Here is a 27,135-nt window from a genome sequence, read left to right on the forward strand (position 1 = left end):
CTTGTGCTAATAAAAGCTTTCATTCTTTCTATATTCTTCCCTTCCTTAGCAAAGTTTTTCATTCTATCCTTGAGATTTAAGAAAAGCTTTTATTCTATGGTTAGGCTGAGTCGGACTGTACCTACCTTCTGATCATAAATAAAGAACTGAATTAATTTTGAATGGCTCAAGTCCCTTCACAACTCAATTTCTTTTCTAAAATAACGTCACCTTTGGATTCATGCATATACTATAATAGAAAAATCAATTAATTTTAGAAATCTGATAATATTTTAAATGGAAAGTAGAATTACTTTAATAACGTGCATCCATATAGAACCATGATATCCAAGTCAATTTGTGAGTTTTAGATTGACTCTATATAGGGGTGTCAATGGATAGTCCAAAATTCGGATATTGAATTTGAATTCGGAGGGTTTTATATATTCAAATCCTTACCAGGTACGGATTCCAATATTAACATATCCAATCTGATTCGAAATAATATATAATATATATTATTTGATTTATTATATATATATATATAATAGGATTTTTTTAAATAATGAAAAATCAGTTGGATAAGGAAAAAATGTGTTTTTTATTTTATTTTATTTTAATGTTCAAATTATTCGAATTCTAATCGGATATTATCCAATATCCGATATCCAATAGGATAATCGGATTTGAATTCGGATGGAGTTTTAGACCATTCATCTGATTCAAATTCAAATTCGTATATTAGATAAAAATTTTGGATTCAATTTCGGATATTACTATATGCGAACCGATAAACATCCGTTGACAGCCCCAACTCTATAGACATTTGAGTCAAAAAAATAAATAGGGTTGGCATGCTGACTCTTGTACCAACTAAGTTTGAATCCCCAACCAATCCTAACAAGTCTACTCATCATTTTTTTTTTCTTGTAGCTCCTTATAGTACTTTTGGTACAGTTGAGAGAATGCCACATTGAACATAAAATACCACCACAACCATCTTGGGTTCGTGCTTTGGATGAGATTTAGAAGTAAAAGAATCAACGGCCACTAAACTTTCGAATTTAAACGATTAGATTTAGTTTGTCTGTCGATGTGGTGCTCTTTCAACCATTCAAAAGTGATACATCTCCCTATAGGAAAAAAAACGCTACCATCTAATAGTTGAACCTAATGTAATGCTCTTTCAACCATTCAAAAGGGATACATGGAGCTATAGGAAGAAAAACGCTACCATCTAATAGTTGAACCTAATGTAATCTATCTCATGAATGCAACTTATTAAAATCCCATCCCTACCACATAAGACCTTTGAGATCGGTTAATACATATTAATCATAGTTAAAGACATAACATTAGTTAGCATACCGGCATCCATACAGGCGACATTGATAACCTATAGAAATGACATCAGTTTATAATTGATGTAAAAAATGACGTCCATATTAAATATAAGAATCGGTCATGTCTTATACAATAGTCATATAATGATGATTATTATTATCATCATGATGAATATACAATGATGCTAATAATGACTATCTTTACATGAATATTATCATCCTTATGGTAATTATCATCGTCATGATTGTAACGCCTCAAGTCCACAATAGTACAATATTGCCTGTTTTGGGCCAAAGCCCACATAATTTTAAAGTATGTTGTACTATGTAGGGTTTAGTTTGTCCTTATAAACTAAGATTTGAAGGTTTTTGGGACCGATGTGGGACTAATCGCACTCCTCCCTACCATTCCACCTTGTCACGTGACGACTCCACTTTGACCCCCCAATCTTCACAGTCCTTTCCACATCTAATTAGTAGTACACCGACGAGGCCTTGACAATGGTATAAGAGCTGAGGATGACTTTTCTTGTGTTGGTGAGGATATTGTCATGGCCTCGCCTGTATGCCATTGGTTGGACGTGGAAAGGGCTACAGAGACCAAAGGGTCAAAGTAGAGCCGCCACGTGACAAAAACGGAATGACAGAAAGGAGTATGATTTGTCCGGCATCGAACAAGAGAATGTTTAGATCTTGGTCTATAAGGACAAACAAAATCTACATTATACAACACGTTCTACCTGAGGGTAAGACCTGCCAGTGAAAAACAAAACCTTGAGGAAATGGTTGCCTTTGAGATATGTGGAGTCGCGATAGAGGGCAATAATATGAGTAGGGCCCAGGCTGTTATGTAACTCTAATACAACGTGTTCTACCTAGGGGCAAGACCTGGCAGTGGGAAATAAAACCTTGAGGAGAAGGTTGTTTGTGAAATAGGTAGAGCAACCAAAGAGGACAATATTGTGAGTGGGGCCCAATCCATTGTGTAACTTTGACATGACACGTTTTAAATTCGTTCGGACTTCAGCCCAAAGCAAATAATATTATACTATTGTGAGCCTATAGTGTTACAATGATCATTATAAACAACCTCATCACAAGTATTATCATGAACATGGTCATCAATGCGATCATCATTATCATGCTTATTATGATGATGATCATCATGACTTGAACCCATGACCTCAAAGTTGAGGTTGTAACATATCGTTATCATGATGAACATACATGATCTAATAATGATGGTCATATGGTGATAATGATGAGTCACCCAATATACTATTGATTAAAGAACCGAAGTCAAAGTCACAGAAAAAATCCTATAGATAACTTATAGTTATATTGCTCAAGATGGATTTGAATGGAAAGAACAATACTCACATTGCAGATCCCAAAATGGTTGGACTGGGTTCAAGCCTTCCCCCATAGAAAAATACAATCTCTGATCTTGGTTGAATATTCGATTCTAAATCGTTTATGAACCTGTTTGAATCTTCCATTCTTCCAACTGTTAATATATCAATAAATGGTAATAATGGTAACAATGGTAACAAGTCTACTCATCATTTTTTTTTCTCGTGTAGCTTTTTATAGCACTTTTGGTACGGTTGAGAGAATGCCACATTGAGAATAAAATACCACCACAACCATCTAGGGTTCGTGCCTTGGATGAGATTTAGAAGTAAAAAATCAACTGCCACTAAAAACTCAAACCATACACACACTGCACCCATAGACCAACTCCAGATCATAATCCTCGGTTACTGAAATGGAAGGAATTAGCTTAGGGGCAAAGGTCAATTTTATTTTGATTATATATGATTGAAATCTGCCTAAAAAATTCGAGATCCTAGTTGGATTTTTTTAATATGAAATTTAAAGCCCTTAACTTAAAAATTAATAAAGGTATTATAAAATAATTTAGGGGGGAGTATAGTTGAAGTTGAAAGTGATATAGCTCTTATTATAAAAAATAAAAAATAAAAATTATGGGAACATTCATTAACACAGGACTAAACTTAGAATAAATGCTTTTCTTAATCCCAAGGATAGAATGAAAAACTTGGTTAAGGAATGGAAGAATATACACAAGACTAAGCATAGAATCAATGCTTTTCTTAATCCCAAGGACAGGATGAAATACTTGATCAAGGAATGGAAGAATATAGAAAGAATGAAAGCTTTTGGGTGACTAAAAGCTTTCCATTTTCCTTATAAAAACGGCAAAAAAATCTGATTGTGGCCATGTGCAGTAACATTATGAGTTCCCAATTTATTTCCGACCGAGAAGAAGGTATAATTCTACTTTATTTTATTTTGTAGGTGTTTTCAAGAACTAGTTCTTGGATCGACACTAGTTGCGAGAATTCATCGATCTCAAATTGATTTTGATTTCAAGAAATAATTGTTTCTTTTTTTTTCCTGGTAAAATCACTCTCCCACTTTACATACTAGATAATAAATTGTTAAATTCTTTACAATCATTACTCGACCGAGTTTCACAAAAATGGCTGAGTGAAACCATGATTTTAGAACTCATCCCAAGTCGACTCGTGTGAAAAGGAATGAAATTTATCATTGGGATACGTATCCTAAAGATATGTGTTTTTATCGAAAATGGAAGAATACATATAGAAAGAACGAAAGCTTTTGACACTTTAAGACAGAATCAAAGATTTCCATATTCGTTTGTAATAAAAGTAGCAAAACCAATATCACACACATCATGAATGACGGGAAAGACGCTAATAAGTTCTTTTGAGTCTGAAACTTGCAGACAACAACACAACCAAATTATGGCAATAAAGATGAAACTTAACAACATTTGATTTATTATTTTAATAATAATTTTGCAGAAGTTATAAAGTCGTTTAGAGATGCTCAACCAACTCACTACACATTCAAAATTGAGTCATTTTCGTTACTCTCCAAGTCTTCTATAGAGAGACACGAAACAGCTACTTTTGAAGTTTCGGGCTACAATTGGTATGATTGTTTAATTCTTCTGAATTATTTTTTATGTTTTTTTGTTTAAGTTTTTCCATGAAATAGAGGGTTATGGTGTTGGATTGCCAATTCAATAATCCGTTTGATATGGATTTAAAATCATACTAGCGTAGTAAGGAAAGTGTATCTCTTAATTAATTTTAACTGTTGAGTTGATCATCCAACCCAATTACACACGGAAGCCTATCCTCTGTAGCACACTTTAGAATGTGACATGTTACTTATTTTATTGTTAATTATATATTTGATCTTAATATCGTTGAGCATTTAAATGTTTAATTACAGGAAATTGTGTTTCCACCCAAAAGGAAACAAGAGGAAAAATGTGAGGGAGCATATCTCATTCTACTTGGTAATATCAGAGACAAATTCCCGACCACGAAGTTGGGATGTTAATGTGATTTTCAGATTATTTTTATTTGATCAGGTTCGAGACAGGTATTTAACCGTCCAAGGTATAACCCTCCCTCTTCCACAAGATATCTTTTAATATTACTTAGTAGATTTACGTGGCAAACCTAACTGTTGTATTTTTATTAAAAAGCTGCCTTATTAATTAGTAATTATAATTAGAGAGGTTTAACTGACAGACCTAAACGTTGCATTTTTATTACAAAAACTCCCTTGGAGTTCTAACAATTCCAAGGGAACCTTACATTATGAAGTTTGTTACCCAACAAACCTTGAAGTCACTACGTGAAAATTGGAAAATTCAACATAAAAACTTGACGGGCCAAGGCTCACAAATTTTAGAAACTAAATTTTGACGGTCTAGGACCGTCGAAATTCTTGATGTTCCCAAATTTGATGGCTTAGAACTGTTGAATTTCTCTCATCCCTCATTAATTTGACATTTTCAACCTGTCAAAAAAAAAATTAAATAAATAAAATTTGACAATGAAAAATTCGACCTCTTGATCCATCAAATTTTATGAAATTTGACAGCCCAAGACCGTCAAATTTAGGATTTTTTCACATTGTGAGTGGGGATCTACATCATAAAATTCAAATTGATGTGGTTAATTTGTTACTTGACATGTCTGGGAGTGGATCCTAAGCACATCAATTTGTGGCATTCAAAAACATGATTTAATGCCAGTGTTATAGGGACAAAGGTATGAGAACTTCGAAAACAATATTGAAAAAAAAAAAAAAAAAAATTAGTTCCAATGTTGAATTTTAGTTTAAAATTTGGGAGTTCTATAGCTATCATTTTCAACACATTTGACCAAGCTCAAAAAGGATTTATTTTTTTATTTTTTAAATCTTTTTCATCTAAGTTTTTTTAAATCTTTTTTGTAATAAAATTGCAACAAATAGGTTTGCCTGGTAAATCTCTCTTATAGTTATTTATATAAATAGAAAATTTTTCTTTTATTGAAACTCATCATTACCGATTGTCTCAGACCTAGTTTTTTTTTTCTTTATATATATATAACACCAAGAAAAATTCAGTTATTTCTTGATCGTGTCCAGCTAAAGTTACATTTCCATTAAAGAGCCATAATAAGTACTGATTTGAGTTTAGTAGTTCCTCATAAAATATTATTGACTATTTAGTTGAGTGAAAAATGGGGTCCCATTTATTCGTATTATCCTTTGTAAGTTAAAGGTTGGAGTCGTCTCTTAAAGTTGTACGATTTTTATTTTTATTTTTTCTAATTTTAGTGACCTCCCTATAATCAAGTGAAGAAATGTTTCATGGTTGATCATTTCTTGTTACCGAACCTTAAATGTATTTTTAAGGTTTAGTTTCTCATGTAAATTTTTATAATACATACTTTGCTTATTTTACCCAAAAAAAAAAAAAAATGTTGTATGTTAGTAATGAGTATTACTTTGCTTAGATACCAATGAGACAGGAAGACGCTTCCATTGGATGAAGACTGAATGGGGTTTTGACCAATTCATCGATCTTAAAACTTTCAATGATCCTTCTAATGGATACCTTGTTGATGATGTATGCGTATTTGGAGCGGAGGTGTTTGTCTGCAAAGAAAGAAGCAGATGCATAGGCGAGTGTCTTTCGATGATAAAGGGAGTTAGTACTTGTAAGCACACTTGGAAGATCGATAACACTTTAGATGATGATAGTTTGAAGGAATGTCTTTTGGAGTCTGAAGCATTCATGGCTGGAAATTACAAATGGTAGTTTGTATCTTTTCATCCAGTTCTTTGATTTCTTGGCTTGGCTTCACTTACTAAGTATTATTTAGAGAAATTTATCAAAGAGGTACAGTTTTCATAATACTACCAAAACGGTAAGTTGTAGTAATTAATCCTAAAAACAGTAATTTACCATTTTCGGAATTAATATTTTTTACCAAAAGAATAAAATGTAATTTTTTTTTATCGAAAATACCCTTTTTTGTTTTACATATGCATTTACTATTTTAACCTTAGAAATAAATCAAAATTCAACTAAATCTTTCTCTTCTTTTTAATATTCCCAACACTAACAAAAACTTGTACTTCGTCTTCTCCATCTTCTCAAATCTAACCCAATATAAACGGCACCAAACAGAAATATGAAAGTGGAGAGGATTTTTTCGTAATTTCAGTCAAAAAATAAAAAAAAAGTATTTTCGGTATAAAAAAAAATTATATTTTACTGTTTTTACCGTTTTGGAAAAAAATATTAATTCTAAAAATAGTAAATTACCATTTTCGAAATTAATTGATACAATTTACGATTTTGATAAATAGTCAAAATGTGGTGCATGTTTTGGTAAATTTGCCATTTATTTATTGCCTACATTTGCAATTGTTATTTTGTATAGGAAGATTCAGCTCTATCCAAATGGAATTAGTAAGGGAAAGGGAAATAGTGTTTCTCTCTTTTTGGCTTTGGTTGATTTTGCAACACTTACTCCTGCTCAGAAACTGCATGTCGATTTCACCTTGAGACTAGTGGACCAAAACCAAAAGCACCTCCGAGAATTTACATGTGAGTTACATTTGAAAATACTTAATAATTTCTAGACTTTTCCTCTTCTGGAAACTTTGCAATATTGGATCAATGTGGTTCACTACATCAAAATAATTTTTAGCATTGAGTCAACTTAGCTGAGTTTTTTAACGATTCTATCTTTCTATCTATCGTCAAAATAAAATCAATGAGTCGACATTGATAAATTGAAGGTGGCCTCTAAGTCAATCCAAACATTCGATTTTTAAAAATCATGGTTATATGAAGGATTCTAATGAGTTGATAAAAAATAATGGAGAATTCTTAATTATGACGTTCTAGATTTGTGACTCTTAGAAGTCATTGCTATTAATTAGTTCTATTTATTCAATTTGTTGGATTTGTTTTTTCGTTTGTTAGATGGATATATGTATTATCTTGCAGGCAATCAATGCTTCGGTGCTTCAAGCTTCTCTTGGGGGTTGCAGAAGTTCTTGCAATTTATTCATATTGGAAATAAGAAGAATATATGCATGGCTGAAGCAGAGGTTACTATCTTAGGAGAGGTTGACAAATTACCATAAAAAAATAGTTGTTGATTAATCTTACCTATTTTAATTTGAGAGTGAACACTTCTTTTGTTTTATTAAAGCTTTTGAAAATATTACAAGGAAGGGACTGAATTTTGTTTATTTAGTTTTTTCTAATTATATTTTACTCGAATGAGACTCAATATAGATGGGTTCATTGTTAGTGATAGAGAGAAGGTGCATGCAATATAATATAGAATAAATTATCAAAACGGTAGATTTTTAAAAATTATTTATCAAAACGGTACATTGTTCAAAATATTTCCGAAAAAGGTAAAGTTACCGCTTTTGAAAATAATTTTTTTACCAAAATGGTAAAAATAGTAAAAACAATGAATTATGTACCGAAAATACCCTTTTTTGTTTTAAGTGTGCATTTACACTTATAACCCTCACAACAACATAAAATCCAAAAAAGTTTTGAGAAAAAGTTGAACTTCATCTTCTTCACCTCTCAAATCCAAAAAAATGCAAAAAAATGTAGGAATAACTCTCTTGGTCGATGGTTAAAGTAGGGAAAACTCTCAATTTCGTTTTTTCCATCTCTCAAATCCATAAATGTACTTGGATCTACTCGTCTTCTCCAACTCTTGGTGGACTGCACTTCGTCTTCTCCAACTCTTGGTGTGAAACAGAGAGAGAGAAAGGGAAAGTTGCAACCTTTTCAAGATCTCCCCAACGCCCCAACAGAGAGAACAAAGATAGAGAGAGAGAGAGAGAGAGGGAGCGAACTTGCAAACCTCTTGACGTCTTTGACCTCTTTTGCAACAAAAGTCCATTAGAGATGAAACATACCTCTATTAATGAAAAGAAAATGACAGATTCGTAATTTGAGTCTAAATTAATAAAATGGTATTTTCGAAATAATTTTTATAAATTTATTGTTTTTACTGATTTCGTAAAAAATATTAATTTTGAAAACGGTAAAATTACCGTTTTCAAAAATATTTTGAACAGTGTACCGTTTTGGTAAATAAACGAAAAGTTGTGCATGTTTTGGTAAATCTGCCTATAATATAACTAGTTGATGCAAATCTAAACTCTTTAATGTATGTGATGAGAGACACCATATATGAACAAAAGCAAACTTCATTGAAATTAATTTCAGATGTCATGAAGAAAATCAAAACGTTAAATTCGTAATAAGGTATTCATTTAACCCAATACATTTTTATTCAATTTTCTTTTAAATTTAAAATCTTATACATATTTCTAAAAATGGGACGGTTTTCAATGCAAAGAAAATGTCACATTAAACATTATGATATCGTTAAACATGTACATTGGACATTTACTATATATTAAAAAAAAATTTGCTGGCAAAGTTACAAATGTCAGGTATTAAAAGGGTATTACGGGAAATAAATAATGAAATGAGAAAAATCTAAAATACATGTAAATTACGGTTGGACATACTGTAAAATTTAGTAATTATTTGAGAATTTACCCTTGTTAATATTATAAATCAGAAAGGAGATACTGTAAAATTTAGTAATTATTTGAGAATTTACCCTTGTTAATATTATAAATCAGAAAGGAAATTTGCATCGCTTAAGGAGAAGTTACCATCTTAGGAGTGATTGATAATTTATCAACACCATTTGATCCTTATACTATTCCTACATAAAATAGTTACCATATGACAACTTTATTTGCTTAATTTGCATCTATTTCAAATAAATCACTACAGTAAAATAGGGATAGAGCGACGGTTGCCGACCTAATGTTTTGTCCCGAGTCCACCCCAATTTTAATCTTTTATTTTTCCCCAAACCCAAGTCGAAACCCTAGCTAATTGTGTGCCCAAACCTGACACAAGATTGGGTTGAACCCTCCCAAGTTGCAGGCGTAGATGTTCAACCCATGTTTTGGTTGACTTGTGCACCAATCGCTTATAAACTGTCAACTTTGGATTGTGCACATGGATCACAAGGAAAAAAAAGAGAGGAGAAAAGTTGAATCCAACAACTAGAAATCACCAATCAAGTTAGATTTAAGTGTATAGCTCGATCAAATATTGGGATAGAGACTTATGAGAACCTTCCTAGTTATGTGAAGTGAAGATACAATTACCCAGCCAATAGAAAAAAACCCAAGCAAATATATGTATCAATTTATCAAACACATAGTTAATAAACCACAATGTCAAGATACTTGAAAAAAACACTACGAATAAAAGAAGGAAAAACTACGGTACAACTCCGAGAATAATCCATTATTTCAACATTTTCTGAATGAAAGATACAAATTATGATCATGCTTGGTACACAATTTTTAAATAATTTGCGCTTTGAATGTTTTTAAGTGAAAAATTTACTATTATGTGGAGTGCACCAATGGTTTTTTGTTCAAATTACATGTGAAAAAAATCTCACTTATTCGACCTCATCTTTGTTCTAATGTAAGGAAAAAAAAAAGGTTATATGCCAATTTTTATAATAAAAAAATAAAAAAATTGAATTGATTCTGAGTTAATGAATTGACTCACCTGTGCCATCGAACCATTGGGACCTAAAGACTAGCCTTTTCCATAGGACTAGTCCCCAAACCACACACCATCCCACCTTGTTACGTAGCCACCTTAATGGTTCAATTATAGAGATTCAAAGTCACGATCTGGGGTGCACACCCAGTCGCTTCCTTACCATGTTGGCTAGACCCCGGTGGTTTAATTTCCCAAGTTTAGTTGGATTGGTTCTATACCTAATCATATGGCTGAGTTTCGAGTGAATTTGAGAAGTTTTAAATTTATGATAAAATAGGGGTTTTGTTAATATGTGCCCTAAGAGCAAATGTTAAACTCCATTAAATACACTTTTGGAATTGAAATTTTTTTTTTTTTTCAAAATGTGCCATCAATTTGTTTTTTTATTATAAAAATAAAAATACATTCTTTCCAACGTGATAAGGGCTTTTATTGAGAAATTCTATTGTCACACCAAATTTTATCACGTCCTTCGAAATTAAACTGATATGTCATAAGTAAAAGTTGGTGTGCTAATAGCAGGTCATTTTTCACCCCTAAATTACATGTTAATCGACCATTCTAAAAAAATCAAAAATAGAAATTCCCGACAGCTGGCATTATTAACTTACCGTTGGAACTTGGGTTCAAAATTAGAAAGTCCCGCACATTCCTCCTGTCTCCCTATATAAACAACGCAGAGACTCTGTAGATCGGTGTTCCTAATCTAGAGAGAGAGAGAGAGAGAGAGAGATGGAAGGTTTAATGAGTAGAAGCTTAAGGACGCAGAGAGGTGGGCGAGAGTGCAGTGTAGATTGCAAGAGACGGAGGGTTTGTTTCACTGGAAAGAGAAGGTGATCGATGAAGGTGAGGGATGAGATTTGAGGAAAGAAGATGATGATCTCCAACTCTACAACTACAACTAGGTTCGTAAATCTGTCTAAGGCCATTCGATTTGAGTTTCTCTGGTAAATCTGTCAATCGAAATCCATGATGCAGATCCAAAACTCCCTAATTAACTAGTTAAATATTGAATCAGAGAGAGAGAGAGAGAGAGGCTTGTTTCACTGGATCTTCAACTGTAGATTAATGGAAGGAGAAGATGACCAAGGAAGCCGAAGAGAAGGTGAGGAATGGGATTGGAGGATAGAGAAGATGATGATTTCCAACTCTACAACTACAACTAGGCTCGTTTGCTATAATATGAATCTGTCTTAGGCCATTTGATTTGAGTGTCTCATGTATTATACTGTGTTTGATGAATTTTTTTAATCGGATTGAAATTTTTTATTTTACTTGTATTTTAGCCCTAAATGTTATGTAAACTCATTCAAAATCAGGTTTTCTTCAGACTTATTAGAAATTAGGATTTTTCAAAAAACCCACATTTGAATTTCCCACTGTGACTGTGTTCTTCTCTATTGTTTCAACATCCAGTTTAGGCCTCTCTTCTCTCTTTCCTTCATGTTCACAGAGAGAATTCTCTCATAAGATTTTTGTTTCCTGAAATAGAACAAAGTTTTATCCCACACATCTGTCTGTCAATGTTTTTTTTTTTCCTTTTAGGTGATAGGTTAGGTTTCTTTTTTTCTCTTTTTATTTATTTATTTAATTTTTTCTGGTTTTGTTGGTGGATTTAATTATAAATATATGATTTTTTTTTAATGGGTTAGTCTTGTATTTTGTGTTCATAGAAGGTATGTATAAGAACCAGTTGCAACTTGCAAGAACTAGTACAGGGAAGCTATTTCAACCAAATTACCGCACCACACTGAGACAGGCAGCGCAATAGTTTTGTAAGTTCTTTAATAAAAAACAAAGAAAACCCACTTTTGAATTACTATTTTGATCTCATTTACCTTAAATTGAACTAATTGTATTGAAAATTCCCACACACAGGCTTATTTACAGCACATCTACTAGAATTTCCAATTCACATTGCGGTCCAAACATATGAATAATATGAATGCTAGATCCAGGAAAATTTTGGACAAGTAGTACCAAATGGATCTGAATTGTATACCGTCTTAGATCAAGGTAGCACGTTTTTATACTTACATCTGTTGTGCCATATCTTGTTTCATCGGGTTATAGGGTTCTATGTAACATGTATAAGTGGTAATTGTTGAAAGAAACTTAAGGGCGTGTCAGTCATCACCGGGCCAAAATGTTCAATTTATGCCAAAACGTGTTGGTTCTTAAAAAATTCAGTCCATCTCATACCTTGGAATATTACTTCGTATTTTCATAACTCATGTTTTTGAATTAGTCCCCATCCATGGGAAAGAAGGGTTGTGGTAGAAATTGTTGTTGAACCTGAAGTAACCTCTGATCAACCAAATGGAGAAGCTTCTGCAGAACCTCGACCACCACTAACTTCAGCACAGAGATTTGCAGCCTTCACATCTTATATTAAAGTGAGGGAAGCTAAGACTTGCAGGTCCATGTTTTCCTGGACGGTGTTGACAACTTCAGCAATCTAATTGGTTCAGTATATTATCTGGATGGTGATTCAGCGAAGGATTTGGCGCTAGAGCTTATACAAAATGTATGTTCTTGGTTTCTTCCTTATGGATGCATGAATAAAGGCTATATTATAGATTATTTCAAAGGTAATTTTCATGGAAAAATGTTGATTTCCTTAGTTTGTTTTATGTTCTAATTGAGTTTAGGTTTCTATTCATTGAATTTAGTTAATAAGCTATTATTTTCAGGTGTCTTGCAGGGAGGCCTATGGATCACTAATTAAAAAGCCTGTACAAAACAAAGAGTTTTCTTTTCACAGGGAGGCCACGGGTGGATATTGTTCCGGCCTTCGCTCCTTACTATTCTCCTCAAGCTGAGGTATATTATTCGCAGCTAGATACTGAACACCATAGTAATAAATGAATTTCTCGATGTTCTTTTTCGTTAATAAATTGTTACGTGTTGTAATTCTCTTCGTTGTGTCGCACATTATAATCTCTTCTTTGTAGGCAAACAATGCAGAGAAGTGGACGAGAGTGCTGCGTAGATTGCAAGGGACGGAGGGATTGTTTCAATGGATCTTTAAATGTAGATTAAATGGAAAGAGAAGATGATCAAGGAAGCTGAAGAAGGTGAGGGATGAGATTTTATGAAAGAGAAGATGATGATCTCTAACGCTACAACTACAACTATGTTCGTAAATTTGTCTCAGGCCATTCGATTTGAGTTTCGCATGTATTATATTGTGTTTTATGATTTTTTTCAATTGGATTGAAATTCTCAATTTTACATGTATTTTAACTCTAACTGTTATGTAAACTCATTCAAAGAACCCTTATTATAAATTAGGATTTTTCAAAAAACCCATATTTGAATTTCCCGCAATTTTACTCGATACACTGGCTAGGTTTGATCTTTTATAGGGTTGCATTTAGTTTCCATAGTGATACAACTGCATATTGGCCTAATATTTATATCTAATCTAGAAAAGTTTAGCTCACCATTTCACCCAGTGATAACTAATGTTTAATATTCTTCTAATCAATTATTCATTGACTCTAAAACATCCATTGTTGGCTTTATGGTCTCTTTTGCCTTTGTTTACTATTTATTAGGGTGAAGGTATGATCTATACTTATAAGGGGGTTTTAAGTATTGCATATAATTTGTGTGGGTTTCATTGATAAGGGGAGATGTTATGTGAAATTTATTGATTGAAAGAAGCTCTGTTTGTTTTTCGACAACTAGCTTTAATTAATGGGAAGTATTTTTGTGTAGGTAAACAGAATTGTTCTCTTATTTCACACTTTTCTAAAATAAGTCACAAACCTTTGCAATCAAGCCGGAGCTATTTATTGTAAAATATTTGATTAATAGCTATTTACAAGTTAAAATATAAATTTTACCCCTGAAAAGAAATATAATTGGAACATAAAGATTAATTGGTTTTTAACTTGCATATAATAAATTGTGTGTATGCGTTTGTAGACAGATCGACATATCTAACGACAATAAATGCAAACTTCTATATAATCGTTTTATGCATAAATTTGCTCATGTTAGTTTCCGTAGAAAGTGTTTTACATGTATTGAAGAATGCATTAACTTAAAATTTTGATAAACTAGCCAATTTTTTTTTTATAATTTACTTTTGAGTTGTGAAAAGACTTTTTTATATAATTACATACAAATACAAATTCAAAATTTAAATATTAGAAAATGTTAATTTATCACTAGACTTGGTATTGTGTGTTTGCTATGTACTTTTATCGATTGCCATATACCTCTATAATCATCATCATCATTATCATCGTTACTTGCATTGCCATCATTCAACGAATCATCCACAGCTTCAACATATTTTTGCTCTTCTTCGATTTTACTTGGATTTTAACTGTTATGCAAACTCAGTGTAGCAGCAGAACCCACATTCAAAATCAGGTTTTCTTCAGACACCCCTATTAGAAATTAGTTTAAAAAAAAAAAAAACATTTGAATTTCTCACTGTGATTGGGATCTTCTCTATTGTTTCAAAATCCTGTTTAGGCCTCTCTTCTTCTCCGTTTCCTTCACGTTCAAGGAGAGAATTCTCTCCTCATAAGATATTTGTTTCCTGAAATAGAACAAGGTATTAATGCAAAAGTGAATAACTAGGTAGTTTCACACATCTGTCAATGTTTTTTTTTTCTTTCCTTTTAGGTGACAAGTTAGGTTTCTTTTCTTTTATTTTTTTATTCAATTTTTCTTGTTTTTGTGGTGGATTTAATTATAAATATATGATTTTTTTAATGGGTTAATCTTGTATTCTGTGTTCATAGAACTTATGTATTATAACCAGTTGCAAGAGCTAGTACAGAGAAGCTATTTCAACGATCATGCACCTAGGTTCAAAGATTCTGTGAACTTCAATGGTGAGATCTTGGAAGGACCCAATTACTGCACCTCACTGAGACGGGCGGGCAGCACAATAGTTCTTGTAAGTTCTTTAATAAACAATATCACAATATAAGTTTACTATTTTGATCTCATTTACCTTAAATTGAACTAATCGTATTGCAAATTACCACACACAGGCTTATTTACAACACATCTGCTAGAATTTCCAGATCACATTGCGGTCCCACTAGATGAATAATATGAATGCTAGATACAGGAAGATTTTCGGCAAGTAGTACCTCTCAAGGATCTCCTCATGGATCTCAATTGTAGTCTTGGATCAAGGTAGTGTGTTTTTATACTTACATCTGTTATGGCATATCTTGTTTCATCGGGTTATAGTGTTCTATGTAACATACATAAGTGGTAATTGCTGAAAGAAACTTAGGGTGCATGTAAGTCATCACCGGGCCTTTGCTGTGTGCGCTTGCATTGCAAGTCAAAAATTCCTAAAGAAATACTGTCTTTTTTTGTTTACAGGAATGATCACATGGGGGGTCTCCCTTTGGTTTGCTGTTTCCTGGTCTTTTTTTTGTTCTATGCATTCTCAAATCTCACATTGAAAAGAAACTCATGGATTGCTGCTGTTAAGGAGTAGTTATCTGTTTGTAAACAATAAATCTTAAGCCATATCACAACTTGAGAGGTACATTGCATACCCTCAATTAATGACTTCTTTTAATGAATTATGTACATTGAATTAATAAATGCATAGATTCAAGTAATCAGCTAAGTACTCTGCAGCTATTTATTCATCCTTCGTGAAAGTTTTGTATGTGGGAAAATTGAGATCCACTGCACTGCCTTCCCTTCTATGATTCTATACAATACTCAGCACCACTGCTATTTATTCTTTTAGAGCCCATGTACAATTTATGCCGAAAAGTGTTGATTCTTTAATAATTCAGTCCATCTCACATACCTTGGAATATTACTTCATATTTTCATAACTCATGATTTTGAATTAGTCCCCATCCTTGAGAAAGAAGGGTTATGGTAGAAACTGTTGGTGAACCTCTGATCAACCAAATCGAGAAGCTTCTGCTGAACCTCGACCACCACTCACTTCTACACAGACACTTGCAGCCTCTAGGGCATCCATTTGGGAGGGAAGCTAATACTTGCAGGTCCATATATTCCTGGAGGGTGTTGACAAATTCAGCAATCTAATTGGTTCAGTGTATTATCTGGATGGTGATTTTGCAAAGGATTTGGCATCACGCTTATACAAAATGTATGTTCTTGGTTTCTTCCTTATGGATGCATGATTAAGATCGAATAAAGTCTACATTATAGGTTACTTCAAAGATAATTTTCATTGAAAAATGCTGGTTTCCTTAGTTTGTTTTATGTTTTAATTGTGTTTAGGTTTCTATTCCCCATTCAAAATCAGATTTTCAAGTAGGTTTGTGTCCTATGAATCATCTTTTTTAAACCATATTTTTTGGTGGATTTAATTATAAATATATGATTTTTTTAATGGGTTAGTCTTGTATTCTGTGTTCATAGAACTTAGGTATTAGAACCAGTTGCAAGAGCTAGTACAGAGAAGCTATTTCAACCTGATCATGCACCTAGGTTCAAAGATTCTGTGAACTTTAATGGTGAGATCTTTGAATGACCCAATTACTGCACCACACTGAGACAGGCAGCACAATAGTTCTTGTAAGTTGTTTAATAAACTATATCACAATATAAGTTTACTATTTTGATCTCATTTACGTTAAATTGAACTAATTGTATTGAAATTCCCACACACAGACTTATGAACAACACATCTACTAGAATTTCCAAATTACATTGCGGTCCAACTAGATGAATAATATGAATGCGAGATACAAGAAGATTTTGGGCAGGTAATACCTCTCAAGGATCTCCTCATGGATCTCAATTGTAGTCTTGGATCAAGGTAGTGTGTTTTTATACTTACATCTGTTATGGCATATCTTGTTTCATCGGGTTATAGTGTTCTATGTAACATACATAATTGGTAATTGCTGAAAGAAACTTAGGGTGCATGTAAGTCATCACCGGGCCTTTGCTGTGTGCGCTTGCATTGCAGGTCAAAAATTCCTATAGAAATACTGTCTTTTTTTGTTTACAGGAATCATTGCATGGGGGGTCTCCCTTTGGTTTGCTGTTTCCTGGTCTTTTTTTTTGTTCTATGCATTCTCAAATCTCACATTGAAAAGAAACTCATGGATTGCTGCTGTTAAGGAGTAGTTATCTGTTTGTAAACAATAAATCTTAAGCCATATCACAACTTGAGAGGTACATTGCATACCCTCAATTAATGACTTCTTTTAATGAATTATGTACATTGAATTAATAAATGCATAGATTCAAGTAATCAGCTAAGTACTCTGCAGCTATTTATTCATCCTTCGTGAAAGTTTTGTATGTGGGAAAATTGAGATCCACTGCACTGCCTTCCCTTCTATGATTCTATACAATACTCAGCACCACTGCTATTTATTCTTTTAGAGCCCATGTACAATTTATGCCGAAAAGTGTTGATTCTTTAATAATTCAGTCCATCTCACATACCTTGGAATATTACTTCATATTTTCATAACTCATGATTTTGAATTAGTCCCCATCCTTGAGAAAGAAGGGTTATGGTAGAAACTGTTGGTGAACCTCTGATCAACCAAATGGAGAAGCTTCTGCTAAACCTCGACCGCCACTAACTTCTACACAGACACTTGCAGCCTCTAGGGCATCCATTTGGGAGGGAAGCTAATACTTGCAGGTCCATATTTTCCTGGATGGTGTTGACAAATTCAGCAATCTAATTGGTTCAGTGTACTATCTGGATGCTGATTCTGCAAAGGATTTGGCATCATGCTTATACAAAATTTATGTTCTTGGTTTCTTCCTTATGGATGCATGATTAAGATCGAATAAAGTCTATATTATAGGTTACTTCAAAGATAATTTTCATTGAAAAATGCTGGTTTCCTTAGTTTGTTTTATGTTTTAATTGTGTTTAGGTTTCTATTCCCCATTCAAAATCAGATTTTCAAGTAGGTTTGTTTCCTATGAATCATTCTTAGGCCATTCAATTTGAGTGTCTCATGTATCATACTGTGTTTGATTTTTGAATCGAATTGAAATTTTCAATTTAATATATTAAATCATCTTTTCTAAACCATTTAGGTTTTTCCTAGAGTCCTAAAGTGCTAAAATCCTAACAAGTTATTCTGAATTTCTTAATCTATTGGATGTTTTTTTTTGTTCCTTTTTTTTTCTGGTGCAAACTGAAAAAGAATTTTCAATACAAAAAATATTTACCCATTGCAACAGGTATTAATAGATACATTATTGTCATTGTTATTTGTACTAGTTCACTGTTAGTGGAAAATTGCACTTACAGCTAGTTCTTCTTAGAGTTGAGATTAAAGCTATTAATTCTGGAGGTTTTTTTTCATTTAAATCAATTAAAATGACAATTTTTAGTTAAAATTTTTATTTTTTATTTTTTATTATAAAATTTATTTAGATTAAGAAATCCAAGAAGTCGAGATGGCCCCCATACAAGAAGAAAGAAAACAAAAAAGGAAGATACAATTACTAACAGTCGACCCTAACCAAACTAAGAACTACACAAAAACTCCCACTTAAATACAAAATCCCCGAAGAAGACTCCTTCAAAATCTTTGCACAAATTGGATAGATTCTTGGTTTTAAATAACCAGTAGATTCCTATTCTAAACTAACTGGATAGAATCTTGGTTTCGACTAGCTGGGAGGAGCATTTTTCAGAGGTTAGCCAAGAGCCTTTAAGCAAATAAAAAAAAAAAAACAAAGTCCAACACAACCCCAAACTAGTGTTTTTGAAACCTAATTATTGCTAATCCACAAACCTCTCTAAAGATTAATATGTTCAAATTCGATCTGGATGATTTTTGTTGCTTAAGAACAACACTGGGGACAGAAGAAACATCACCTGGGACACAAGAAACATCACCAACACAGTCTATCTACTGGGTCTGCTCATTCTTCCTCTGCCTTCGTCCATTCGAAGTAGTCTTCAATCCCCTCAAGGTACCTCTCTAACTTGATTCGATAACGATTAAATTAGCTAACATTGAATCAAGGTTCTTGAATTATATAGTGTTTTTTGCTATCTTGTGTTTGTTTGTATAGAATTATGTGAGTCCTGCCACAACTGTTTCTCTATGGCCTTAGCAAACAAAGAAAAGTTTAGTTGGGAAGATAATGGCAATGGGAATGGAGATGACTGCAACTTCCTTAATAGGTAAGAATGGAAAGGTTGACTCCCTTCTTTCACTCTTAAATGGTAGAAAATAGGGAGTTTTACCAGATATATCAAATACCTGATGTTGCCTTAAATTTCCCATTTTAGTTTGTTTGTGCTCCTCTGCTTGATGATTTATTCCATCTAATTTTATCTATTAGCAATATGGAGCACAATCTTCTTAATAGTTCGTTTGCATCACCAACCAAATCTAGTGAAGACCCTTCTTCAGTCTTTACCACTATAGTAGACACCTAGAGGAGTGTCGCGCGGCTTCCACCACCTCTTCTTCATCATCATCATCATGTTGCCAACCACTTCGACTCGGGACATGGCTTCTTTTTCCAGGTATGATAATTCAATTTGTGTGTTTCTTGGTCTCATGTTTGTTCTATATAAACAAGAGCCTCTTTCTTCCTTCTATGTAGATTGCAAGAGACGGAGGGTTTGTTTCACTGGAAAGAGAAGATGAAGAAGGTGAGGGATGCGATTCAAGGATAGAGAAGATGATCTCCAACTCTACAACTACAACTAGGTTCGTTTGCTTTAATATAAATTAGTCTCAGGCCGTTTGATTTGAGTTTCTCATGTATTATACTGTGTTTGATGATTTTTTTTTAATAGGATTGAAATTTTTGATGTTAATTGTATTTTAACCCTAAATGTTATGTAAACTCATTCAAATTAGGTTTTCTTCATAACCCCTATTAGACATTAGGATTTTTCAAAAAACCCACACTTGAATTTCCCATTGTGATTGTGTTCTTCTCTATTGTTTCAACATCCAGTTTAGGCCTCTTTTCTTCTCTCGTTCCTTCATGTTCACAGAGAGAATTCTCTTCTCAAAAGATTTTTATTTCTTGAAATAGAGAATTCTCTTTTGTTTCAACATCTATCATTGTTTTTTTTATGGCCTTTTAGGTGACAGGTTAGTATTTTTTTCTTTTGTTTAATTATAAATATGTGATTTTTTCAATGAGTTAGTCTTGTATTCTGTGTTAATAAAAGGTATGTATGAGACCAGGTTCAAAAATATATAGGATGATATTGTGAACCAACAAAAACAAAGAAAAACCCATTTTTGAAATTTAATTCACATTGCGGTCGAACTAGATCTAGGATGATTTTGGACAAGTAGTTCCAAATGGATATGAATTGTATACAGTCTTAGATCAAGGTAGCATGTTTTGATAGTTACATCTGTTGTGCCATATCTTATTTCATCAAGTGACAGGGTTCTATGTAAGATATATAAGTGTTACTTTCCCATTTTAGTTTGTTTATACTTCTCTCCTTAATGATTTATTCCATCTAATTTTATGTATTAGCAATGTGGAGCACAGTCTTCCTAATGAAAGTCCCTTCCCATCACCAACCAAATCTAGTGAAGACCCTTCTTCATTCTTCACCCCTACAATAGTCACCAAGAGGAGCGCTGCCGCGGCTTCCACCACCTCTTCTTCTCTTCATCATCATCTTCTTGCCAACCACTTCGACATGGCTCCTTTTTCCAGGTATGATAATTCAATTTGTGTCTTTCTTGGTCTTATGTATGTTCTCTAAAAACAAGAGCCTCCTTCTTCCTTCTGGTACCTTTCACTATCTCTCTCTTTAATGGGAAGTTTAAGAGTTTTGAATAGAAATAACAAACCAAAATTAATTTTGAAAGCTTAACTTAGCTCATCCCACTGTTATACCTAGGCAAGTATTTGGTATGGTAGATTCTACATCGACATAAACAACCAATTCGTGTTTTATGGGCATCAATCAATGTTACTGCAATAGCAGTTCCAAATGCTGCCCAAGTTATAATTGTTGTGACACTCATATCTACATCTCTAGCACTTTATTTCTTTGTAATTGGTGTGGTTGATTTATAGCACTAGAAATCTTGTTTTAATATTTGGTTCTTGTGACAGAAGCCCAAGATACATTCTGTTGCAGCTGAAACTTTTGAAGGAATCTCTGCAAATGTAGGAGAGATGGGAGATGATTATAGTGGATACACTTTTGGGAACATGAAACACATACACGCATTGGATGATGATTGCGCGGTATTTTATTTATTTCCCCGAGAAGTACAAAGGGTGTAAGATTTCTATCTTGATGATATTTCTTAATTGATTCACTTGCATACTCAATTTAATTAGAGATCTTAGGTTCAATTTGGTTCTTAATTGTTTGTCTTTCGATGAATCTAGGAAATTGTATAGGTTTTTTTTCTTGATGTATCATTTATTAATTATAGGTTTTTAGTGTTGTCCTCATTTAATAATTTTTTTCATATTTTACTTATTTCTTCATTTCATATGAAGATTTTGTATTCGCCTTTAATACATCTAGCAAGTTCTAAGTCTCTTCTTCCTCTAATTCATGTCAACTTGTCCCTAGTACACAATTTGTTGCATAATGTAATATGCCTTACGCTTAGTTTCACTAAATATTTTTCATGTGGCAATATGAAACCTTGACTGGACTAACATCTTTTATCGTGATCTTCTAGTTCGATTCTATTATTCTTGCCTATTTCTATAATTCTTATTTTGTTGTTGTTGTTGGTCACCAATCATTTGAAGATAATAGTTTATCCATAATTTAGTTATTTATTTATTTTTTTCTGATTTCTCTAATTTATTGTAGGGTTTATTGGATTGCTCATCATTGATTTGATGGAGATAGACAATATTGTCCTGTTAGAGTTGGTTATGAAATTATGAATTTGTTGTTAGGTTCACAAGTTACCATGCTACAATCATTCCTAGTAGGTTGATCTTCTACCGTGCTACATGATATTGGATAAAAAGAAGAGAAGAATAAATTAGACCCGTATGCTTAATTTATTAAAAAAACACCAAGAGGAGGGGGAGATGAAGATAGGCACCCTACGACTTAACCAAAAAATAAAAAAATTAGAAAAGGATTGGCTTCAGAAGAATGATGAGTTGTGTTGGGATTTGTTTTTAAATAAACTTTGGAATACTTGTCAAAAATTAGCTAGTTCATACGAGCATTCTCATATCTGCAATAGACTTTTCTCATATTCCCACTCATGTTATTCTTAATGCATTCTTGGACCTCAAATTATTTTACTTGCATCATCTTTGGGAACTGTGCACAAGGTTTGGGTTTTCCTGTCTAAAAAAAGAGCTTAGAGAGAATGGGCGTGGAGTCAGCAGCGGAGGTGAACATAGTTCAATGGGTTATCTGTTTTGATAATGGCAAGGCAAGGCTTCAAAATGTATCAATGAGTGAATTTGGAAGCTTATTCGCTAAACTATTGGAAGTTGTCAATTTTGAATCTGGAGCTGACTTGACCAGTAGTTTGGTTGTAAGGTGGGGCTATCGTAGTGTAATTTTGGTGGTATATGGCAACGCTGCAAGCGATCTGGGACAATTTAAATAGATATTTGATCTGGAGGGATCTTTGGCTAAACTTCTTTATTCACCATCTGATGGAAAAGAACTTCATATTGTTTTGATTGAATCTAGAAATGGGGTTCTTGAACTTCATAAAATGCTTCAAAATGAATCAATGAGTGAATCTGGAAGTTTATTCGCTAAACTATTGGAAGGTGTCAATTGTGAATCTGAAGCTGACTTGGCTACTATTACTGTTATTGAACAATTACTAGATGTTCTCAGTCAATTAGTAACTAGTTGTTTGGCTGTAATGAGTAGCTATCATAGCGTTACATTGGTAGTATATGGAAAAATTGTGAGGGATCTGGAACAATTTAAAAAGGAATTTGATTTGGATTGTTCTTTGGCTAACCTGCTCTATTCACCATCTGAGGGAAAAAAACTTCATATATTTTATGACTGAATCTAGAAATGGGCTTCTTGAACATCATAAAATTTTTCAAAATGAATCAATGAGTGAATCTAGAAACTTATTAGCTAAATATTGGAAGGTGTAAAATTTGAATTGAAACTAACTTGGTTATTACTTCTGCTATTGAATTGTTATGAGATGTTCTCAATCAATTAGTGACTAGTAGTTTGGTTGTAAGGAGTAGCTATTGTAGCGTTACTTTGGTGGTATATGGCAACACTGTGGGGGATCTGGGACAATTTAAAAAGGAATTTGATTTGGATGGTTCTTTGGCTAACCTGCTCAGTTCACCATCTAAGGGAAAAGAACTTCATATTGTCCGACTGAATCTAGAAATGGGCTTCTTGAACTTCATAAAATGCTTGAAAATGAATCAATGAGTGAATTTGCAAGTTTTTTTCGCTAAACCATTGGAAGGTGTCAATTTTGAATCTAATCTTACTTGGCAAGTACTACTGCTGCTAAACTGTTACGAGATGTTCTTAATAATTTAGATACTAGTAGTTTGGTTGTAAGGAGTAGTTATCGTAGCATTACATTGGTGGTATATGACAACACTATGGGGGATCTGGAAGAATTTAAAAAGGAATTTGATTTGAACGGCTCTTTGGTTAACCTGCTCTGTTCACCATTTAAGGGAAAAGAATTTCATATTGTTCTAATTGAATCTAGAAATGGGCTTCTTGAACTTCATAAACTTCTTCACAATGAATCAATGTGTGAATCTGCAAGCTTATTTGCTAAACTATTGGAACGTTTCAATTTTGAATCTGAAACTGACTTGGCTACTACTGTTGCTATTGAATTGTTAGGAGATTTTTTTAATCAATTAGTGATTAGTAGTTTGGTGGTAAGGAGTACCTATTGTAACGTTTCTTTGCTGGTATATGGTAATACTAAGGGAGATCTGGGAATTTAAAATGGAATTTGATTTGGAGGATTCTTAGGCTAACCTGCATTGTTCCCCATTTGAGGGAAAAGAATTTCATATTGTTTTGATTGAATCTTGAAATAGACTTCTTGGACTTCACAAAATGCTTCAAAATGAATCAATGATTGAATTTGTAAGCTTATTCTCTAAACTATTGAAAGGAGTCAATTTTGAATCTGAAGCTGACTTGGCTACTACTACTTTTGTTGAACTATTCTGAGATGTTCTCAATCAATTAGTGACTAGTAGTTTGGTTGTAAGGACTAGCTATCATAGCATTACTTTGGTTGTATATGGCAACATTGCGGGGGATTTGGGACAATTTAAAAAAGAATTTGATTTGGATGGTTCTTTAGCGAACATGCTCAGTTCACCATCTAAGGGAAAAGAACTTCATATTGTTTTGACTGAATCTAGAAATGGACTTCTTGAACTTCATAAAATGCTTCAAAATGAATCAATGACTGAATCTGCAAGCTTATTCACTAAACTATTGGAAGGTATTAATTTTGAATCAGAAACTGACTTGGCAAGTACTACTTTTGCTGAACTGTTACGAGATGTTCTCAATCAGTTAGAGAATAGTAGTTTGGTTGTAAGGAGTAACTATCGGAGCATTACATTGGTGTTATATGGCAACACTGCAGGGGATCTGGAACAATTTAAAAAGGAATTTGATTTGGCTAACCTACTCCGTTCACCATCCAAGGGAAAATAACTTCATATTGTTCTGATTTAATCTAGAAATGGGTTTCTTGAACTTAATAAAATGTTTCACAACGAATCAATGAATGAAAATTTAAACTTCTTCGCTAAACTATTGGATAGTGTCAATTTTTTATCTGAAGCAGACTTGGCTACTACTACTACTGTTGAACTGTTACGAGATGTCCTCAATCAATTAGTGACTGGTAGTTTGGTTGTAAGGAGTAGCTATCATAGCGCTTCTTTGGTGGTATATGGTAATACTGTGAGGGATCTGGGACAATTTAAAAAAGAATTTGATTTGGATGGTTCTTTGACAAACCTGCTCTGTTCACCATCTGAGGAAAATAACTTAATGTTGTTCTGACTGAATCTAGAAATGGGCTTCTTGAACTTCATAAAATTCTTCAAAATTAATCATTGAGTGAATCCGCAAGCTTATTCGCTAAACTATTGGAAGGTGTCAATATTGAATTTGCAGCTGACTTGCCCAATACTATTATTGTTGAGCTGTTACGAGATGTTCTCAATCAATTAGTGACTAGTAATTTGGTTGTAAGGAGTAGCTATTGTAGCGTTACTTTGGTGGTATATGGCAACACTGTCGGAGATCTGGGATAATTTAAAAAGGAATTTGATTTGGAGGATTTTTTTTAGCTAACCTGCTCTATTCACCATCTGAGGGAAAAAAACTTCATATTGTTCTGGTTGAATCTAGAAGTAGGCTTTTTGAACTTCATAAAATGCTTCAAAATGAATCAATGAGTGAATCTGCAATCTTATTTGCTAAACTATTGGACGGTGTCAATCTTATTAGCTACTACTATTTCTACATAATTATTACAAGATGTTATCAGTCAATTAGTGACTGGTAGTTTGGTTGCATGCAGTAGCTATCGTAGTATTACTTTGTTGGTGTATGGCTATACTGCGGGGGATTTGAGACAATTTAAAAAGGAATTTGATTTAGATGGTTCTTTGGCGAACCTGCTCTGTTCACCATCAAGAGGAAAGGAACTTCATATTGTTCTGACAGAATCTTGAAATGGGCTTCTTGAATTGCATAAAATGCTTCAAAATGAGTCAATGAGTGAATTTGGAAGCTTATTAGCTAAACTATTTGAAGGTGTCAATTATGAATCTGATGCTGACTTGGCAACTACTACTGTTGTTGAACTGTTACGACATGTTCTCAATCAATTAGTGACTACTAGTTTAGTTATAAGGAGTAGTTATTGTAGCGTTACTTTGGTGGTATATGGCAACACTGCTGGGGATCTAAGACAATTTAAAAAGGAATTTGATTTGGATGGTTCTATGGCTAACCTGTTCTGTTCACCATCCTAGGAAAAATAACTTCATATTGTTTTGACTGAATCTAGAAATGGACTTCTTGAACTTCATAAAATGCTTCAAAATGAATCAATGAGTGAATCTGGAAGCTTATTTGCTAAACTATTGGAAGGTTTAAATTTTGAATCTTAAGCTGACTTGGTTACTACTACTACTACTATTGAACTGTTACGAGATGTTCTCAATCTATTAGAGACTAGTAGTTTGGTTGTAAGGAGTAGCTATCGTAGCATTACATTGGTGGTATATGGCAACACTGCAAGGGATTTGGAACAATTTAAAAAGGAATTTAATTTGGATGGTTCTTTGGCTAACCTGCTCTGTTCACCATCTGAGGGGAAAAAAACTTCATATTGTTCTGGTTAACCTAGAAATGGGTTTCTTGAACTTAATAAAATGCTTCACAATGAATCAATGAGTGAATCTACAAGCTTATTTGTTAAACTATTGGAAAGTGTCAATTTTGAATTTGAATATGTCTTGGCTACTAGTACTACATTTGAACTGTTAGGAGATGTTCTCAATCAATTTGTGACTATTAGTTTGATTGTAAGGAGTAGCTATCGTAGCATTGCTTTTGTGTTATATGGTCACACTGCGGGGAATTTGGTCAATTTAAAAAGGAATTTGATTTAGACGGTTTTTTGTCTAACCTGTTCTATTCACCATCAGAGGAAAAAAACTTCATATTGTTCTGACTGAATCTAGAAATGGGCCTCTTGAACTTCATAAAATGCTTCAAAAAATTATCAATGAGTGAATCTACAAGCTTATTCGCTAAACTATTGGAAGGTTTCAATTTTGAATCTGAAGCTGACTTGGTTACTACTACTGTTGTTGAGTTGTTACGACATGTTCTCA

General features: G+C 33.2%; 1 protein-coding gene and 1 long non-coding RNA gene across 51 annotated transcripts in view; both read left to right on the forward strand.

Moving 5' to 3' along the window:
- Positions 1 to 3,541: 3,541 nt before the first annotated feature.
- Positions 3,542 to 7,908, forward strand: LOC147405318 (uncharacterized). The gene is made up of 6 exons (XM_086432994.1): positions 3,542 to 3,615; positions 4,178 to 4,307; positions 4,614 to 4,783; positions 6,176 to 6,476; positions 7,109 to 7,275; positions 7,681 to 7,908. The coding sequence occupies exons 1-6, from the start codon at positions 3,567 to 3,569 to the stop codon at positions 7,818 to 7,820; spliced, it is 957 nt and encodes a 318-aa protein (XP_086289120.1). The 5' UTR covers positions 3,542 to 3,566; the 3' UTR covers positions 7,821 to 7,908.
- A 3,074-nt stretch (positions 7,909 to 10,982) lies between these two features.
- Positions 10,983 to 27,135, forward strand: part of LOC147405319 (uncharacterized) — a 32,240-nt gene continuing 16,087 nt past the window's right edge. For 13 of the 50 annotated variants that reach the window (XR_015175855.1, XR_015175865.1, XR_015175871.1 and 10 more), the window contains exons 1-17: positions 10,985 to 11,216; positions 11,330 to 11,477; positions 11,985 to 12,838; positions 13,005 to 13,134; positions 13,266 to 13,388; positions 15,095 to 15,232; positions 15,330 to 15,477; positions 15,673 to 16,426; positions 16,561 to 16,597; positions 16,702 to 16,857; positions 16,954 to 17,048; positions 17,297 to 19,239; positions 19,342 to 19,453; positions 19,615 to 19,801; positions 19,882 to 19,988; positions 20,782 to 20,967; positions 21,373 to 21,542. This is a non-coding gene — a long non-coding RNA (uncharacterized LOC147405319). Of the gene's footprint in view, positions 11,217 to 11,289; positions 11,478 to 11,984; positions 12,903 to 13,004; positions 13,135 to 13,265; positions 13,450 to 15,074; positions 15,233 to 15,329; positions 15,478 to 15,672; positions 16,427 to 16,560; positions 16,598 to 16,701; positions 16,858 to 16,953; positions 17,049 to 17,296; positions 19,240 to 19,341; positions 19,454 to 19,614; positions 19,802 to 19,881; positions 19,989 to 20,781; positions 20,968 to 21,372; positions 21,543 to 27,135 lie in introns of all 50 variants that reach the window. The other 37 variants (XR_015175895.1, XR_015175890.1, XR_015175893.1 and 34 more) reach the window with 37 other exon arrangements.

This window comes from Akebia trifoliata, chromosome 3 (assembly GCF_017979445.1).
Source record: "Akebia trifoliata isolate Shusen 1 chromosome 3, ASM1797944v1, whole genome shotgun sequence".
Taxonomy (NCBI): Eukaryota; Viridiplantae; Streptophyta; class Magnoliopsida; order Ranunculales; family Lardizabalaceae; genus Akebia; species Akebia trifoliata.

Excerpts from the sequence above, each read along its gene's own strand:
- LOC147405318 (XM_086432994.1), top strand. The coding sequence starts at position 3,567 with ATGTGCAGTAACATTATGAGTTCCCAATTTATTTCCGACCGAGAAGAA. Across the intron at positions 4,784-6,175 it reads CAGGTATTTAACCGTCCAAG|ATACCAATGAGACAGGAAGA; the intron begins GTATAACCCTCC and ends TACTTTGCTTAG. Across the intron at positions 6,477-7,108 it reads ATGGCTGGAAATTACAAATG|GAAGATTCAGCTCTATCCAA; the intron begins GTAGTTTGTATC and ends TATTTTGTATAG.